Source organism: Lepidothrix coronata, unplaced genomic scaffold (genome assembly GCF_001604755.1).
Source record: "Lepidothrix coronata isolate B3197 unplaced genomic scaffold, Lepidothrix_coronata-1.0 Scaffold16, whole genome shotgun sequence".
Taxonomy (NCBI): domain Eukaryota; kingdom Metazoa; phylum Chordata; class Aves; order Passeriformes; family Pipridae; genus Lepidothrix; species Lepidothrix coronata.
Window position 1 is genome coordinate 4,761,327 of NW_016690196.1, and position 17,178 is coordinate 4,778,504.

General features: G+C 40.7%; 1 protein-coding gene across 1 annotated transcript; it reads left to right on the top strand.

Annotated features, from left to right (window-relative positions):
- Positions 1-64: 64 nt before the first annotated feature.
- Positions 65-4,257, top strand: NANP (N-acetylneuraminic acid phosphatase). The gene is made up of 2 exons (XM_017806851.1): positions 65-217; positions 393-4,257. Exons 1-2 carry the CDS (start codon positions 128-130, stop codon positions 1,086-1,088), a joined length of 786 nt encoding a protein of 261 aa, XP_017662340.1. The 5' UTR covers positions 65-127; the 3' UTR covers positions 1,089-4,257.
- The last annotated feature ends 12,921 nt before the right edge of the window (positions 4,258-17,178 follow it).

Below are 17,178 nucleotides of genomic sequence, written 5' to 3' on the forward strand. Positions count from 1 at the left end.
CCCGGGGCGGGTCCGGGAGGCCCCGGGCGGCCCCGCCGTGCTGTGCCCGGCACGGGCGGCTGTTCCGGCGGCTCGGGGCGCTCTCCTCCGCTGTTCCAGCGGGGCGGCTCGCGCGGGAGGCGGTGCCATGGGGCTGCACGGCGTCAAGGCGGTGTTCTTCGACCTGGACAACACGCTGGTGGACACGGCGGCGGCCGGGCGCCGCGCCATCGAGGAGGTACTGCCCCTGTCCCCTTCCCCGCGCTAGGTCCGCGGCCACCGGCCTTCCCGGCCCGGCTCTTCCCGGCCCGGCCGCCGCGGGGCCGCGACTGTCGCGCTCCCCTCCCCTGCCCCCATGCAGCTGGGGGCCGCTCCCGGGAGCGCCCTGACGCGCGGCCCCGTGTCCCTTGCAGGTGATCAGCGCCCTGCAGTCCAAGCACCACTACGGCGAGGGAGAGGCGCGCGCCATCTGCGACAAGGTCCAGGCCAAGCTTCTCAAGGAGTGCCACGATCCCGCCAAGATGTGCATCACCGACCTGCGGATCTCGCACTGGGAGGAGGCGATCCAGGAGACCATCGGGGGGGAGGCGAACCGCGACCTGGCGGCCGAGTGCTATTACCTGTGGAAGACGACGCGGCTGCAGCACCTGACGCTGGCCGAGGACACGCGGGGGATGCTCACGGAGCTGCGGAAGAGGGTTCGCCTGCTGCTCCTCACGAACGGCGACAGGCAGACGCAGAGGGAGAAGATCGAGGCGTGCGCCTGCCAGCCCTACTTCGATGCTATCGTTGTAGGGGGAGAGCAGAAAGAAGAGAAACCGGCGCCATCCATATTTCATTACTGCTGCGATCTCCTGGGGGTGCAGCCCGCAGAGTGTGTGATGGTTGGTGACTCTCTAGATACAGATATTCAAGGAGGCCTGAATGCTGGCTTGAAAGCAACGGTCTGGTTAAACAAAGCAATGACCACCCCGGTAGATACCTCCCCAGTACCTCATTATATTATTTCTTCTGTTCTGGATCTTCCAGCTGTTTTACAGAAGATGGAGCACAACATTAATGCTAAGTTAGGAACTGACCATATGGCTAGTAGCAATGAAGCACATTGATGGTTCCAGCATACAGAGACCTGCTGAGCTGTTAGGTGACACATGCTCTTTTAAAAAATTTGACCCCGGGAGTTTGAACTCATGTACGGAATGCTCTTTTAAACAGCAGATGCATGAATAAGAGCACAGTTGTCAGTGAAAACAGGATAGAAACACAAAATTATATTAGTTTTAAAAGATGTAAGTGCAGTTAGTTTAAAACAACTGCATCTGCCTGGAAATTATTTTGACAGACTGTGGTAAAAGTCTATCTGTCTCTCACCTAAGTTGCCAGTCTCTTGTTTTTATAATGGAAAAGGAAATGTGAATGTTTTGAGCTTTCACATGCTTTGCTGACTTGTGAGTTTAGTAGATGCTTCAGTACCGACCTTGTGTGCAGTGTGTAAGAGAAGGTGGGAAAGAGAGTGTGGTGCAATCTGGTAAATTTTCACAATTGATCTGCAATTTATCTCAGGAACTGGAGTGAATTTTGCTGTTTCTCAGACCATTAGAAAATGCTCTACTTTTGACTTTTTTCAAGTTTTAGATTTTTTTTTCAGACTTTGCAGTGACTTTTCGTTTATGGAATCAGTACCTCTTGCCATAAGTACTTAAATGTACATTAAAAATTGGCATTTTTATAGGGGACCTTTTATCAGAGGGACTTGATGGATAAGCTTTTACTTTATATTATCTTGGTGCTTATGCAGCTATGCAGTATACTTGTGATTCAGATTATGATTTTTGTTGGAAGGTAATTGATAAAACAGGGATATTTTCAATGATCTTACTGTACTGTCATACTCTTCAAATGCTAATATTATTGTTCTGTCTGATTTTATCAATGAATTTTGATCAGACTTTTTGGAGAAACTGTTCTTGGTCTTGCTCAGGTGTATGGCTACTCAGATTCAACTGTAGGATCAGTGCTTTTTTTGGACTGTTTTAATGGCACTGCTATATAATCCCTCCTTACTCCAGTTTCTACATGTAATTCGTGTGATTTATTCTGGAGAAAATATGAGCTAGTTGTTTATAAATGGCTTTCATGACTCTCTTCCAAGAAATTGGAAAATTATGTCATATATATTACAGTACTGTGTACAACTTTACAAGGTATGTGTGATATTTCCTCTAGATGCAGGAGATGACTCTCTAAAACTGTAAACATTTCTCTTTCCCAGATCATTATATTAATTTGTTTTTTCTGTACTTCATATTCTTACTATATAACGGGAAAGTATTCTCATATTAAATGGAAATGTAAACACTTGTTGGAAAATCTGTGTTTTTCAGCCTTGTTTGCTATATATACATTGGGATAAATATCAGACTATATATGAACAATCAAATTTTGTATTTTAAAATAAATCCATGTTAAATCTTTTGAGAACAGATATATTTGGATGCTGGCAGAAGAATGTCTGGCATATGGGCAGTAATAAAAGATCAGCAAAAAATACAGAAACCTACCATGAAATGGGTGTGCAGAAGAAATCCTATATGAGAGAGGTTCCTCCTTTTAACTTGACATGAATTTAAGTTAATGCAGTTAAGTCTTTCATAGAATGACAGAGTCATCAGGATGGGATGTTACATCACGAGGGTGTTACTGGTCTGGGTTAAATTATTTGACCAGGAGTTTAAGTTGCATCAACTTATATTGCTCCTACACTGGGGGGGAGGGGAAGAAAAGGAAATACTTATTAAAGCTGGAACCCCTTTCATCCAATTGTCCCTTAAAAAAGGTAAAGCAGTCCAGGTTCTTCACCCTATCTAGCCAAGACTGTTGAGACATCAGGATCAGTGAAGAGCACAGAGACAGGCCCCGCTTATTCCTCTGAGGAAATGGGGAGCACATGCTGAAAATGATCCCATTACAGTGGTACAATAACAAGACTCAGTGGGACTGACTTGACACACCTTTCTTACTGAAGGAAGAGGCCTAAGTTAAAATTTTATTTTGCATTTGAGGAGCATGAAAACAGCCACTGGTTTAGGTGATGACCAAAGCATTGCCTATAAGATTTCTTTCAACTGAGGATTGACAGAAAAATTATTGTCATTGAGCCTATGAGAGATACTATGTAAAAATAGAAATGTATCCGAAAGGTTACACGATCCCTGAAGTAATGTAACCATACTATCTGAAACAAAAGCAACAACATTGCTTGTAACAGCATCCCAAAGGAGCTGCAGGATAACTAACTTTGCCTTGTTTGCACAACAGCAAGATAGTAAAACTTAGGCCAGAATGAGGTTTCTGATACAGCTGATATTTAGAACAGCAAATTGAAATAATTCACAAGTCTATCTGTGGGCTTGAAAGATATATATACACCAGGTTACCATTTTTTAATCTAAGTTGAGCCTTATATTGTCTTGCCACTGTATCATTCTGAAGTGGCACACTGAGCCTGTTTATTGTATAAAGGGTCTCTTGTTTTAGAAGAGACCGCTCTTTGTTTTGCTGTGGCCAGCTGTTTTCTTACATTTCCGACTCTATGGAAAACCACTGTAACTGAATGCTCAGGTGACAGTGTGGTCTGTAGAGGCCACACCCGAGTATGTTTTTCCATTTCTGAGTACTGCACCAGGATGTGGCTGGTGTCCAAGTAGGTAAAGAGTGTTACGATGCTTCTATAAAACAAGAAGAAATGATAGAAGAGTTTTCTCTATCTAGGAGTCTTCTTAGAAGCAGTTACTCAATAAGCTGTACTAGGTATCTGGAGTATCTCTAAATGTTTTTCTTGGATGGAGCTCTTTCAGAGAGCACAATGAAAAATAATTGTATTTAATGAAATGAAAGCATAAATGTAGTGATGGGATAATTTTCACATCAGAAGCAGGAACAGATCAGTAAAACAGTTTATTAACAGTTCCAGTTAAGTTCTGGTTTTGCTTAGTATTATGCTCTATTAGCTAAGTTGTCTAGTTTAAATTATATAGCCAAAACATGCTTAATAAAAAGAGGAAAAAGAAAGTCTACTTATATTTAAAAAAAAAATAATTTCCAGATAAATATTACCTCCTGAGTAATCTACAGTAACTTTGACTTTAGTGAAATGAACTGAAATAATAGTTTAATACCAACTGTATTTTAATTCTTGATTTAAAATACTAGTACTAGTCTAATACATTTTAATACATTTAAAATACATGTACTAGTCTAATAAAAGTATTTTATTTATAAAACATATGTTTTAATGTTCTGTATTGCTGTGGAGAAATACTTTTGAGACCCAGTTTACAACAAAAGGCAAGAGTTTTGTTTCGTTTTAAAAATAGCACAGAATTAGGCTTTAAAATCCATGAATTCACATTTAGATGTGGTGACTGGGTATAGTTTCCATAATTTTAAACAGAGGCTGGAATGTAATTATGTCTTTATGAAGATTCTTGGATTGATTGTGTGTGTTGAATTGCTAACTGCAGTTCTTTGCTAGTTGAACTTGACTTACCAAGCTGAATGCCAGCTCAGATAAGCCCGTGTGTCCTGATGTCGTGGCACTGGCTGCTGCAGCAGCATAAAGACAGGCTGCAAAGCAGAGAAGACAAACAGAGAAATCTCAAGTCCAGGGCACCCATTCCAGCAGGTTATGGGTGCACAAAGCCGTATCTGAGCTATTGCTACACTGACTTCTATGTGACTTAGGAGAGGGGAGAGTGGGAGGTTGCTCACCTTGTGGCTTTCTCAGCTGCAGAAAAGCAAGCTTTGCCCTGACAGTTTTCCATTGCGTAATGGAACAAATTGTCCATCTTCTGGACCTGTGGAAACAGAAGGGGAGAGGTAAGGAAGTACTTAAAAGTACTATAGATGAGGATAGGGCATTAAACTGAGTAAAGGGAGACTCAGCCTCTATCATGGGCTCTTGGCCGCGCCAACCAGCTGTCTGAAGTATCACAGACCTGCACAGCACAGGATTTCTGCTCTTGTTGAGAAAGCTTTGTATATGTAAGGCATTAAGCTGGACAGTGAAAGCCTCAGAAATGAGGGTGTTTTCTTACACACTTGAAAACTTTAACAAAAAGTTAGGGATCTTGGAAGGTGACCTGGATGTTTTATACAGGAAAGAAGTACCTTTCATTAGAATACTAAGTTAATGCAAAGAGATAAGATGTTTGGATGGGGTAAAAGGTAAGGGGTTTTGTATTTCCTGAACTACAGACAATGGACAACTTGCCACACCCCCTCTAACCTGAACCAGTTCTACTTGCCTTTTCCTCTGAAGCTTTTGTGACATGACAACACCAGTAATAGGGCTTTGAACTAAATTGAAGTAGTCTGATCCATCATAGCAATTTCTTCTGTTCAGATATGTAGTGACTAGTTTTTCAGCTTTGGCTCTAAAATGTGCCAGGTTATCATGAGGCCTTTAAAGAAAATTTAAAATCCTACCTTAATTCTATACTAACAAAACTCATCATCTGGAAATCGTTTGAACACGTTGAGAAGCACAACAAATAGAAAGGCAATGTATCTCTGCTGTATGTAGCTGTATACAGTTCTTTTGTGCACAGCTTGTACTATCAGCCTTGCAGTGGGATTGTCTCCATTATGACCCGCTTTCTAGATCATGCTGTGCACATACAAGAGACACAACAATGTAGAGATGATGTCAGCTGTGCCTACAGCAAAAACTGCAATTTTTTGCCTATGTTGCAAGGGACCTAGACACAGAGAATCACATCGCCTGCTCCATATAGCACATTTTGACCTTTTATTTCTTCTACTAAAAACAAGATTGCATGAGAGGCTTCTGTTGAACAGCCCTCAAATGCCAGAAAAAAATGGCATTTGAAAAAAAATATGAAACTAAATTATGATGCTAATGTATGAAATTTTAGTACATTAAAAGTGCAAGCCATGTTTCTCAAGTCAACACTTCACCAAAGACTAGATAATAGCATCTCATAGGGTCTAATTTAACATAAGAAAATGTTGCCATTTACATCAGTGGACCTTCACAAGTTTAAGTAAGATTTGTGTGCTCATTTCTGTAAGATCATCTGCAAGTGACTTCTACCTTCCACTTCTCCCTCAGCTAATTGATCTCCATCGTCTATTTCATTGCTTGTGTTTCCATATCTTTCTGAATCACAATGGTATCTAGCATTTGGGATTAAATTTGCGGAGCACTGCAATGAAAACTGCTGGAAGACAGCCATCTTTTGTTGCAAGATCATGTTAAGTACATACATTTAGTACCAGCTTTGCAGCAGTTGTGTGCTGCGAGCGTGTATTTGTTTTAAATGGTCTTTCCTCTAAAGAAACTTACTTTCGTATCACAGAGACTAGGCAAATTTGTCATTAAAAAGAAAAAAAGTAAAAATGTTTGAATTAAAAAAAAAAAAAGAAAAAAGGAAAAACAAGCCTCCAAACAAAATCCTCTGTTAGTCGCCTATAGATATTAAGGTTTAAAAGGCAAGTTTCAAATACCAGATCTAAGATACTTCTCTCTAAGTTTCAAAATCAGTGTTAATGATCAGTTAACGTAAGAAGTGACTGTTGTGAGGAGAACAAAACAGTATTCATCATTTTGCCAGTTTCCCAGTGTCTGTTCAGTCTGTGACTGGCCATCATAATTGATATTCAAAAATATATTCAAATTATAATTATATTCAAAATTATATTAAAAAATAATACTGTCACACTGGGAAAATCCAACTTATTCATATTTTGGGAATAACATTTCTAGACAACGTGGAAGAAACTACATATGTTAGCTTCAACTACATTTTAATATACATTTTATTCAAAGTATTTAATCTGTGAATACACGTATTTGTTAGGTGCATTTTGTATTTTGCACTGGAAATCAAAGAATGATTTAGCTTGGAAAAGACTTCTGAAATTGTAGAATCCAATCTATGACTGAACACCACCATGTAAAATAGACTATGGCACTGAGTGCCACAACCAGTCTTTCCTTAAACACCTCCAGGGATGGTAACTCCTCCACCTGGAACAAAATACAGGGCCAGTGAGTTACAGAGGTGTATCTGAGCATTTATGACTGTGGTAATCTAAGATCTATGCCTTAGATCAAGAAATTAGGAAACTTTCATACTTTTCAGTGATTTCAGTAACTTAGAATTCTAGTAACTTAGAATAGTTATGGCTTTTTTTTCCAGGGAAACTAAGATGGAAACTGTGAAGATGAAGTGGAAAGTATTTAAACATATTATATTTTCCAGTCAAAATCCATCCTGGTGAGCATCAGATGAGCAAATTCTTATTTTGATGTCTTAGAATTTTTAGGATTTTTAGCTTTTTGTAGATTTTAATGTAACTGTGCAGTAAACATGGATTTTTAGTATAGCTGTGTAGTTTCTCACACTTTAGAATAGCAGTTTATCGAACCTTTTCTCACACTATATATCAAATTTTCTAAATTCTTTAGACTTGTTTAGGTTTTTTTTCAAGGAAAGACTGTAGCAAACGCACCCTGTTTAAGAACATATGCACCCTAGGCCGAAACAACAAGATACCACCAACAAGGTTGTAGCCAAGGCAACTTTGGAGGCCTGGAACCTTGGAGAAGCTCCAAGGATAACGCATGCCGGAGGGACAAGGAGGAGGAAGATGAGGAAGAAAGAGGTCTTGAAACCTCCAACTCAATTCTGGGGAAGCACACCAGGGGGACAATTCTGGGGAGGATCTGGGGGCAGATAGTTCATGGATGGGATGGATAGTACTATAAAATTGTAGAACCCCTGGACACCTGTGTGTGCCTTTGTACTCCTAGCACCAGAAGGCCTTCATCCAAGACCTGCTCTATATTTTATCTATACTAATATTGCCTGGTGAGTTTTCCCTCCTGGATTTTAGGCATCAATTTGCTTGCGTTGTTGCTGAGTCTGCTTGATGGTACTGCATTCAGGCAGATGTGGGAAGACCATTTTCCTGAGGCAGTAACCAGTGTAACAGGAAGGTCCAACTGGAATTGAAACCATTATGTGTCAAAATATCTGTTTTATTAGTTCTTCCGCTATATGAGTATTAAAAGTCTCAGTAGACTCTTCTCTTCTATTCTTTTCATGAATTAGGCCAATGAGTATCCTCAAAGTTACTGTCCTGTTTTCCTCTGCACAGTAATGTGTTGCACATCTGTCTGTTTGATAGGCTTAACAGCTTTCATTTGTGCTGCTGGTGTGGTGGTCTTTGCTGTTAATGATGTGGCCCGTTAAATCTCACTGGGGTTAGGATTTATCAGGAAGTCTACAGTGGATGGATTGACAGCCTTTGTTTTCCACACTGTTGATGCCTTCCATTGTGTTTGTTTCAGACATTTAAATGAGAAGGGTCCTGAATGTTCTAAGTCCTTTTTTCCTTTCAGGAAGAAAATGCATAAACGACACAAACAGCTTGTTTATTCTCCTTTCAGTAAATGTAACTGGTTAAAAATACTTTTCTGCTTCCATCCCTCTCATCTGAAAGAACTTCAAAAGGTGATTAACAACTTGATGCCTAAACTAATTTGATATATTTGTTGTCTTTATCCCGTTACTTTGTGAAATGTTATTATGTCTGTTTTAAAAAATGCTACTGCTGCAGCCAGAGGTTCATCTTACTATTGTATTATTATAATTTTACACTGTATTTATATGCTCTATCACAAAATGAAAACAAGTCCCTACTTTACAGGTATTTTACTTTGAGATAAATCTACCTAGTTAACAATTTCCATTTGTTTTATTTTGAATACTGTGCCCCCTGTTTAACAGTACTCTGTCCATCCAAACGACTTTTCATTTGCTTTTCTCTTTTCTGTAGAGCAACAGTGTTTGTGTATATTTGCAGGGTAAGTAGTACGCAAGAGATGCTGCAAATTTGCTGATGATTAAGGGACTGGAGCACCTCTTTTATGAGGAAGGGTTGAAGCAGCTGTGCCTGTTGAGCCGCCAGGAGAGGTGTCTGAGAGGAGATCACATCAATGTCTATAAGTGTCTGAAGGGAGGTGCCAAGAGGCTGGATCCAGGCTCTGCTTAGTGGTGCCAAGCAATAGGACAAGAAGCAATAGGCACACACTGATGCACAGGAAGTTCCTCCTGAACATGAGGAAGAACTTCTTTCCTGTGCAGGTGACCAAGCACTGGAACAGATCACTCAGAGATGTTGTGGAGTCTCCCTCGCTGGCAAAACTCTAGACACAATCCTGAATAACATGCTCTAGGGACCCTGCTTGAGCAGGGACGATGGACCAGGTGACCTCACCAGTGATCCTTTTCAACCTGACCCATTCTGTGCATTTAATGCCACAGTACGACTGTTCAGATATCAGCAGGTTCATGCTAGCTTAAAATATTCTAAGGATATTAAAAAATAAGCCTCACTGTTTTCCTATTTCTATTTTCTACTAAGAAAGATCAATGCTGTATTTGGGGTTGTATGTACTTGCTCTGTAACAGGGTTTGCTTAAGAAAATGTTTTTTTTTTTCCTCTACTGACGAGTGCTAAAGTGATATCCTTAAGGAGTCAGTGCTGCTAATAAGCTATCCTTCACACATTAAAAGATGGAAATGTATTTCAGGATAATTTTTTTTGATGGCTAATTTAGGAGTGAAGAAAGAAAATTGAACAGAAGGACCAATTCTTGATTACAAGGAGTCAGTGTCTGGAGTAGGGTTGAAAAGAAACTCCTATCACTTGGGTATTTGAATGTACAACCACTTGATTATACTCAGAGTAACACATCTACTTTTCTTAAAATATTTTCTTTTTTTTTAATATAATATAAATTTTAAAAGAAATCAGTAACAAGAATAATGCAATCAGTGGTCTGCTGGAGACTTCTTTCTCATTTTCAATGTTTCCTCAGCAGGTGGCATTAGAGGTTTGCTACATATATATGTAAACATAGTTTTTGGCTGTTGTTTTGTTGTTGTTAGTAGTTGTTTGTTTCCATGCTCCTTTTTTTTCCTCCTGCACTATTTTAAAAATAAAGCATACTCGTTAAGCATAAATTAAATCCAAACAGTCTTCTTTTCACTTCACACTGCCCTCCAGACATCATAAATTATTATGAGATCCCATTTTACTAGGCATTGTAAACATAAACGGCAAAATAGCCTTGCTTAGAAGAGGTTTTGATCTAGGTGGATAATTATTATCTTTATTTGAAGTATGAGGATCTGTGATGTATTTTGCAAACTGTTCAACAGTCAGTTGAAAATGAGCATCATGAAGAGGATCTGCAACAAGTTTGCTATAACATCATGGTGCCAAACAAAATCCAGCTTTCTAAGTACTGGTGCACTGTGCTTGAGCTGAATTTGATTTATATTGCAAAGGCATTTGATTTATTTAAAGAAAAAGGAAGTTTTTTCCTGCATCTAATGCTGCAGTGGCATCTTTATTATTTCAAAATTCTCGTGATGAGCTTCTCTTCCTATAATTAAACAACACAGCAGAACTTTATTTCTATGACCTCATGTAAAGGATTACTTAAGCTGTTATCTGCTACTATATTGTATTTTTTCTCACTCTGTAGAGTTCTTGGCTGCACCCCCAGACTAGCAATTCAGGCCATGGTTCTACATTCAACACCACTGTTCCTGTTTGGGCACCTGAAGATGTGGGCTAACTTTCATTCACGTGCCCAGTGACACTGTGTTTAGTATCTGCCCCTGGCTACTGACTTGGATTTTGGCACACAGTCACACTTTAGGTTCCCTCCTGAGGAAGCCTTGAACATAGGCAGGAATTTCTGCTGCATGTTTCTTCCAGGCTCAGCAGGTGGCAGTTTGGGATCGGTTTTTCAGCAGATCCAGCTCACTGTCTCTAACACCCCAGTCCAACTGCCCCATCACAGGCTGTCCCACCCCAGTCACCACACTGACCCCAAGAGCACAGAAAAACTGACCAACACCTGCAGCGGGCTTCTGCATTTCAGAAACTTGTACCATAAGGTGTAGTGCACCTTACACAGTGTACACTTGGCACTCATCTGATGCTGTGTGTAGACAGGACAGCAGCTCAACATGCTGGTGAGCCACTTGCAGCTCCAGGGCTGCCAGATTACCAGCAGCACAGCTGGACCTGCTGCTACTGCTTCAGTCGACCAGAGCAAAAAAATGTATAAAAATCCCTAGGTTTTATCCTGACAGAATTTGTAAGATGACAAAGAGAACATGCTGGACGGTAAAGAGTGTTCCCACTGTGAGGCATAGAAATACTGCTGTCTTCATCTTAGCAGAGACAGAACGAGACTCAGCAAATCAAAGTGACTGGCTAATAGTCACACAGCAAGCTCGGGGTTGAGACAGGGCTCACAGCCAGATATATTTGGCTCTGAATAGTGGCCATCATCATTGAACATGAGGCAAAGCCTCTCCTGAAGCTCTCCAAGGTTAAGAACAGCAGCTTGGGGGCAGGGTCTGTCCATATAATGTGAATAAACAGTGAAGTATTGGCGTGGTTCAAAACCTTCCCTTGCAGTCAGCAACTCCTCACCTGAGGGCACGGCTGTGCAGAAGTGTTGCCACAGGGAAGCACCTCCACCAAGGAACTATGAATTAGAGTACACACTCAAACTCCCACATTTCTGCTGCATGTCTTCTCCTAAAAGAACCTGGATCATTTTGGGGCTTTCTCAATAGACTGAGCGTTAGAGGAGGTATTTTTCAATGTGAATTAATATTATCAGATGTTTGCACAGAGAAAATGCCCTTACACCATCCCAGAGACCTTTCCTTGGTGCTTAGAAGGCAGGATGCTACCTTGTTTAAGTGACTGCCTGTTTGACACACACACCAACTGTGGGGAGTACAACGATCTTAAAGGATCTTTGTGCCTTACTTATGTCAGAATGACACAAAATACCAAACTTTTGATGCTAGAAGTCTGCAAGAGTTAATATGAATGGTCATTGCAGCTTTGACTACTGATATTGTAAAAGGCTATTTCACAAGACTAATAAGGAATTATGTGCCTTGTGCCGTATTTGCTACTCTTGTTTTCTTTTTCCCTCTTTCACTGGAGTGGAGAGAGAACTTTGTTAAGAGTAAAGCATGACTAAGACAAGCAGTGGAAAAGTCTGACCTGCTGTGTGTGAAATTGCTACTGTCATATGTCCTTGACAAATATTTTAGCTAATTTTAGCTAATTACCTCACTATAATGGTACAAACCAGGGTGATGTCCTCTCCCACAGATCAAAGTCAGTGGGAATTCCCTTTGAGCAAAAGTAGCAGCTGTTAACTACAAGAGGCTGAGGGATCATGTTTACCTGGAATTTCCCAAGACAAAACCCATAGCTGCTGGCAGGTATTTGTCAGCATGTAGCATTCTGGCATGCAGAAGAACCCAGTATGTAGAGTAGTAAGCACCTTAGTCTGAGCACTGCTGAGAAGAAAGTGGAGAAATTCTGAGCAATGGCACCTCAGGATCTCTGCATGTGAGCCCAAGGCAAGTGGGAGTTATATCAATATCAGGCAAGAGGGACATCCTACATGTTAAATGCAGAATTAATTCCCACAGCATGTTGTGATTGCCAAAGTATAAATGTTTTCTGAAAGATTAAACCAATTTGTGGAGGACATATCCAAAACAAAATGCTGAGCAGAATGGTCTGGATACAGCTTATGCCTCTGGAAATTTCTGCCACACCTATGGCCAGCAGCTAAAACTGCTTACTGGGGAAAGGAACAGCCTTACTTCCTATCCTCCTCCTACTCAGTCATCTACAGCATGCCACCTCTGCAGACAGCACACTGGACTGACTCACTGAGTTGGCCTCAGGCAAATGTTCTAGTACAAAATCTTCTGACAAAATCTCAAGAAAATATCCCTACAATTAAGATAAAATTTATATATTTTGCATATAGCTTGCATTTTTCATTTAGAATAGATTACGATATAAGCTTCTTACACTTTGCAAACAAGTGTCAAAAACCAGAAAACCAAGCAAAATGTGCAGGTATTTCAGATACAGTCACTGGGCCCATGGCACCCATCACCTTCATTACCTTTCACTTTCCCACTGACACCTGGAATGTTTTCAAATACACTTTTGGGACCTATCTAGTTCACCCAGCACATGAAATCTCCATAATAGTTATTTAAAATATCCCATGTAACTATGTGGCCCAAAGAAAATACCTGAGATACGTCATATGAAAAGAGACAAAAATACCTGAGATATGTCATATGAAAAGAGACATCTAACCCCTACCTTACTACAAACGCAGCCTAATCGAGAACAAAATATATCTTCTCTGTGTGAAGATGCTTCCTTCAGCTGGTACTTTTTGAGTTACAAATATCATCACTGCTTTCCTTATATTCTTTTAAGCGATGTTTGTTGTGTTTAGTATGTTTCCAGGGATGGGTCATCTACCATGACAGGCAACCTGGGCAACCTGTTCCAGTGTTTCTTCACCGGCATCGCAAGAAATGTCTTCCTATATCTAATCTAAATCTACTCTCTTCTAATTTAAAGCCATTACCCATTGTCCTATTGCGACTGACCCTGCAAAGAAGTTTGTCTCTGTCTTTTTTGCAGGCCACCTTTAGGTACTGAAAGGTTGCAATAAGGTCTCCCTGGAGCTTTCCCTTCTCTAGGTCCAACAACCCCAACTCTCTCAGCCTGTCTTCACAACAGAGGTGCTCCAGCCCTCTGATCATTTTTGTGGTCCTTCTCCAGAGTAGCTCCAACAGTTCAACGTCCTTCCTGTGCCAGGAACCCCAGAGCTGGATGCAGCACTAGAGGTGGAGTCTCAAAAGAGTGGAGTAGGGGGGCAGAATCATCTCCCTCGACCTGCTGGCCACACTGTTTTGATACAGCCCAGGACACAATTTACTTTCTGAGCTGCAAGTGTACATTGCCAGCTCATGTGCATCTTTGCATCCACCAGCACTCTCAAGTCCCTCTTGGCAGGGCTGCTCTTGATCTGTTCATCCCCCAGTCTGTATTGATACCAGGGATTGTTCTGACCCAGGTGCAGGATCTTGCACTTGACCTTACTAAATGGACCCACTTTTCAAGCTTGCCCATATTCCTCTGAATGGCATCCCGTCCTTCAGGAGTGTCACCTGTACCACTGAGCTTGGTGTCTCTGCAAATTTGCTGAGGGTGCATTCAATTCCACTGTCTGTCACTGATGAAAATATTAAACAATGTTGGCCCCAATGTGGACCCCTGAGAACACCACTTGTCACTGATCTCCATCAGGACACTGAGCTACTGACCACTACTTTGTAGATGCAACCATCCAACAAATTCCTCATCCACTGACCATCAAATCAGTCCACCCATCAAATCCATTCCTCTCTAGTTTAGAGAGAAACATATTGTGGTGGACCATGTCAAAGTCCAGATGGTACATAGTACAGAGTAAACAAGGTACTGCTGATAATCGGAGCCAGAAATAAGATTTTTTAAAAATGTTACTTTGAAATAATATATTTCCATAAGTAGACACTAACAATTTACCTCTGTAAATGTGACATTACTGGATTTAACAGCTTTTGATGTGATCTTTTTCCTGAGAAGTTCTGAGTAAGTTATGCACTGCACAACTTTCAATCTAAAATCAACCATCAAAAAGCGAGAGAAGCGCCCATCAGCCTACTAAGATTTCAAATGTGCAAGTGCCGTCAGTCTGCTCTCAGATTTATAGTTAGGTTTGTACCTTAGTACTCTGTTTAAGCAGAGCCCCAGGGACTCACCTATGTGATAAGCATAAGCACACACAACTTTCAGAATGGGTCAGCTTGGAAGGGACCACAGTGGGTCATCTGGTCCAACCTCCCTGCTCAAGCAGGGTCATTCTAGAGCACATGGCACAGGATTGTATGCAGATGGTTCTTGAATATCTCCAGTGAGGGAGACTCCACAACCTCTCTGGACAATCTGTGCCTGTGCTCAGTCACCTGCACAGTAAAGAAGTTCTTCCCCATGTTAAGGAGGAATTTCCTGTGCATCAGTTTCTGCCCATTGCATCTTGTCCTATTGCTCGGCACTGCCAAGAACAACCTGACTCCGTTCGCTTGATACCCTCCTTTCAGAAACTTATAGACATTGATGAGGTCCTCTCTCAGTTGTCTCTTCTGGTGGCTCAACAGGCACAGCTGCTTCAGCCCTTCCTCATAAAAGTGGTGCTCCAGTCCTTTAATCATCTTTGTAATCCTGCACTGGACCTGCTCCAGGAGCTCCACGTCTCTCTTGCACTGAGGAGTTCAGAACTGGACACAGCACTCCAGATATGCCTCACCAGGGCTGAGTAGAGGGGCAGGATCACCTTCCCTGACCTGCTGGCAATGCTTTTCCTAATGCATTCCAGGATACCATTGGCCTTCTTGGCCACTAACTGCAGATGGCCCTCTGACCCTGTTCATTGATACAGCTCCAGTCATTTTAATTTATTTTCTAGACATTCACATGGACGTTTTTACCCCTCTCATTCTCCTCCAGTGCCTACAAATATTTTTCCACTGAAGTTTTCCAACAAGTTCTTCCTAGATAGGCCAGGTACCTTTCCCAGGTTGTGTATTTTTTTAGAACTAAATTGTATCAGACATTTTCTGTATCAATTCTTCAGAAAAAAAATGCAGACACTTACAAAAAATGGCATATGTGAATTAGATCTGTCATTGTAATATCAGCTGATCACATAGCAAGCCTTCCTTTAGCTTAACAAAGGAATATTTCTACATAGTATATTAAAGATAAAAAAATTGATAACAGAATTCTAATGAATAAACAGAGTAGTTATTATTTCTAACATCACATATTGGCAGATACATTTATCAGCCTGTTTGGTGTAAGACTACATGTCAGAAGTTCTCTGGAAATATTTACACTTTCACATATATTTTATTTTTCATTACTTGTTTGCTGTAACCATCTCAAAATTAGTTTCTGCAGACCCTTGTCAAAGTTTACTAGTCCAATTTCATGTTACTTGAGACACAGTGATTCAGCAGTAATGGCTTAAAAAGCTTTTTTGCATACACAAAAATCAGTTCCTTGCCGCTGCCAAACTAAACAAACTGTGGCCTCTTTCCAGAATAAAAGAAAGGAACTCCTTATTTGAACCGAAGATGTTGTTGTAAGTTTATCTTAATGAGGTGGTTACAGTCTTCAGCACTCATTTTTTAATTATTTGGAGGAATCCTCTTGGATGCAGTAAAATGGCATAGTAGGATATTAATCTGGGCTAGAAAAATCCAATTATCAGAAACAAGGGGGCAGTTTTTCTAAACAACATCCATTACATTCTGCAGTATCCCAGTTTTAATTAAAAGAAACAAAGCTCTGGTGTTCTGGGTACAAAGAAGGACTCCAAACTTTCCAGTCTGGTTCAGGCTCAGCTGCCAGTTCTATCTTCCCCTGGCTTTATCTATATTCAAAGTCACACCAATTTAATTCCCAAGCAGTTTTTAATCACATCTAATGAAATAGATGCTAACTGCTGCAGAAATGCACTTAATTTGATTTAAATAAGGTTTGTATCAGCCTAGTTAATTGAGTTTATCACTACCTTCAAATGGTATATATAACTTTTAAAACTAAATAAAGAGTGTCTTTAGATTAAATGACTAAATTTAAATTATGCAGCATAATTTTGAAGGTAAATATTACTTATGTTAGGGAACCCCAATTTTGAGAGAAGGTTTAGGCAGCCATAATCCCCATGGAAAGACCAAAAGGAGCAAATCAGCAGCCTGGGGCTGGGGATCATCAGGACATAGGTTTGCACTGAGAGCTGCCCTTTGCACTGTGAAACCATAGCTGGACAGGAATTTAATGTGCTGTTAATACACTCAGAATGATGCCTCAGTGAGTAACAAACGAGCTGCATTGTGTACTAAAAGGACTGGATAAAATATTAAATGAAACCAGTCTGCCATGACAGCATAGCTGAAAAGACAGTTGTTTTCAGAGGCTGACAGGCATTTCTGTTTTATACATTAGAAATAAAAATGAAGATGTGCACATTCAAATATACCTGGCCCTAAGGAGATATGGTTCCTACCCAAAGGAACAGGAGTTGTAAACAAACAAATTGCCTAAGGTAAAATTCACTGGTTTATGAAAGAATAACAACCCCATGCAGCGCTACAGACTGGGAGCAGAGTGGCTGGAGAGCAGCCAGGCAGAAAGGAA

Bases quoted from the DNA above. Each gene is read 5' to 3' on its own strand.
- NANP (XM_017806851.1), top strand. From the start codon at position 128: ATGGGGCTGCACGGCGTCAAGGCGGTGTTCTTCGACCTGGACAACACG. The intron at 218-392 runs GTACTGCCCCTG...TGTCCCTTGCAG, and splicing joins GGCGCCGCGCCATCGAGGAG to GTGATCAGCGCCCTGCAGTC.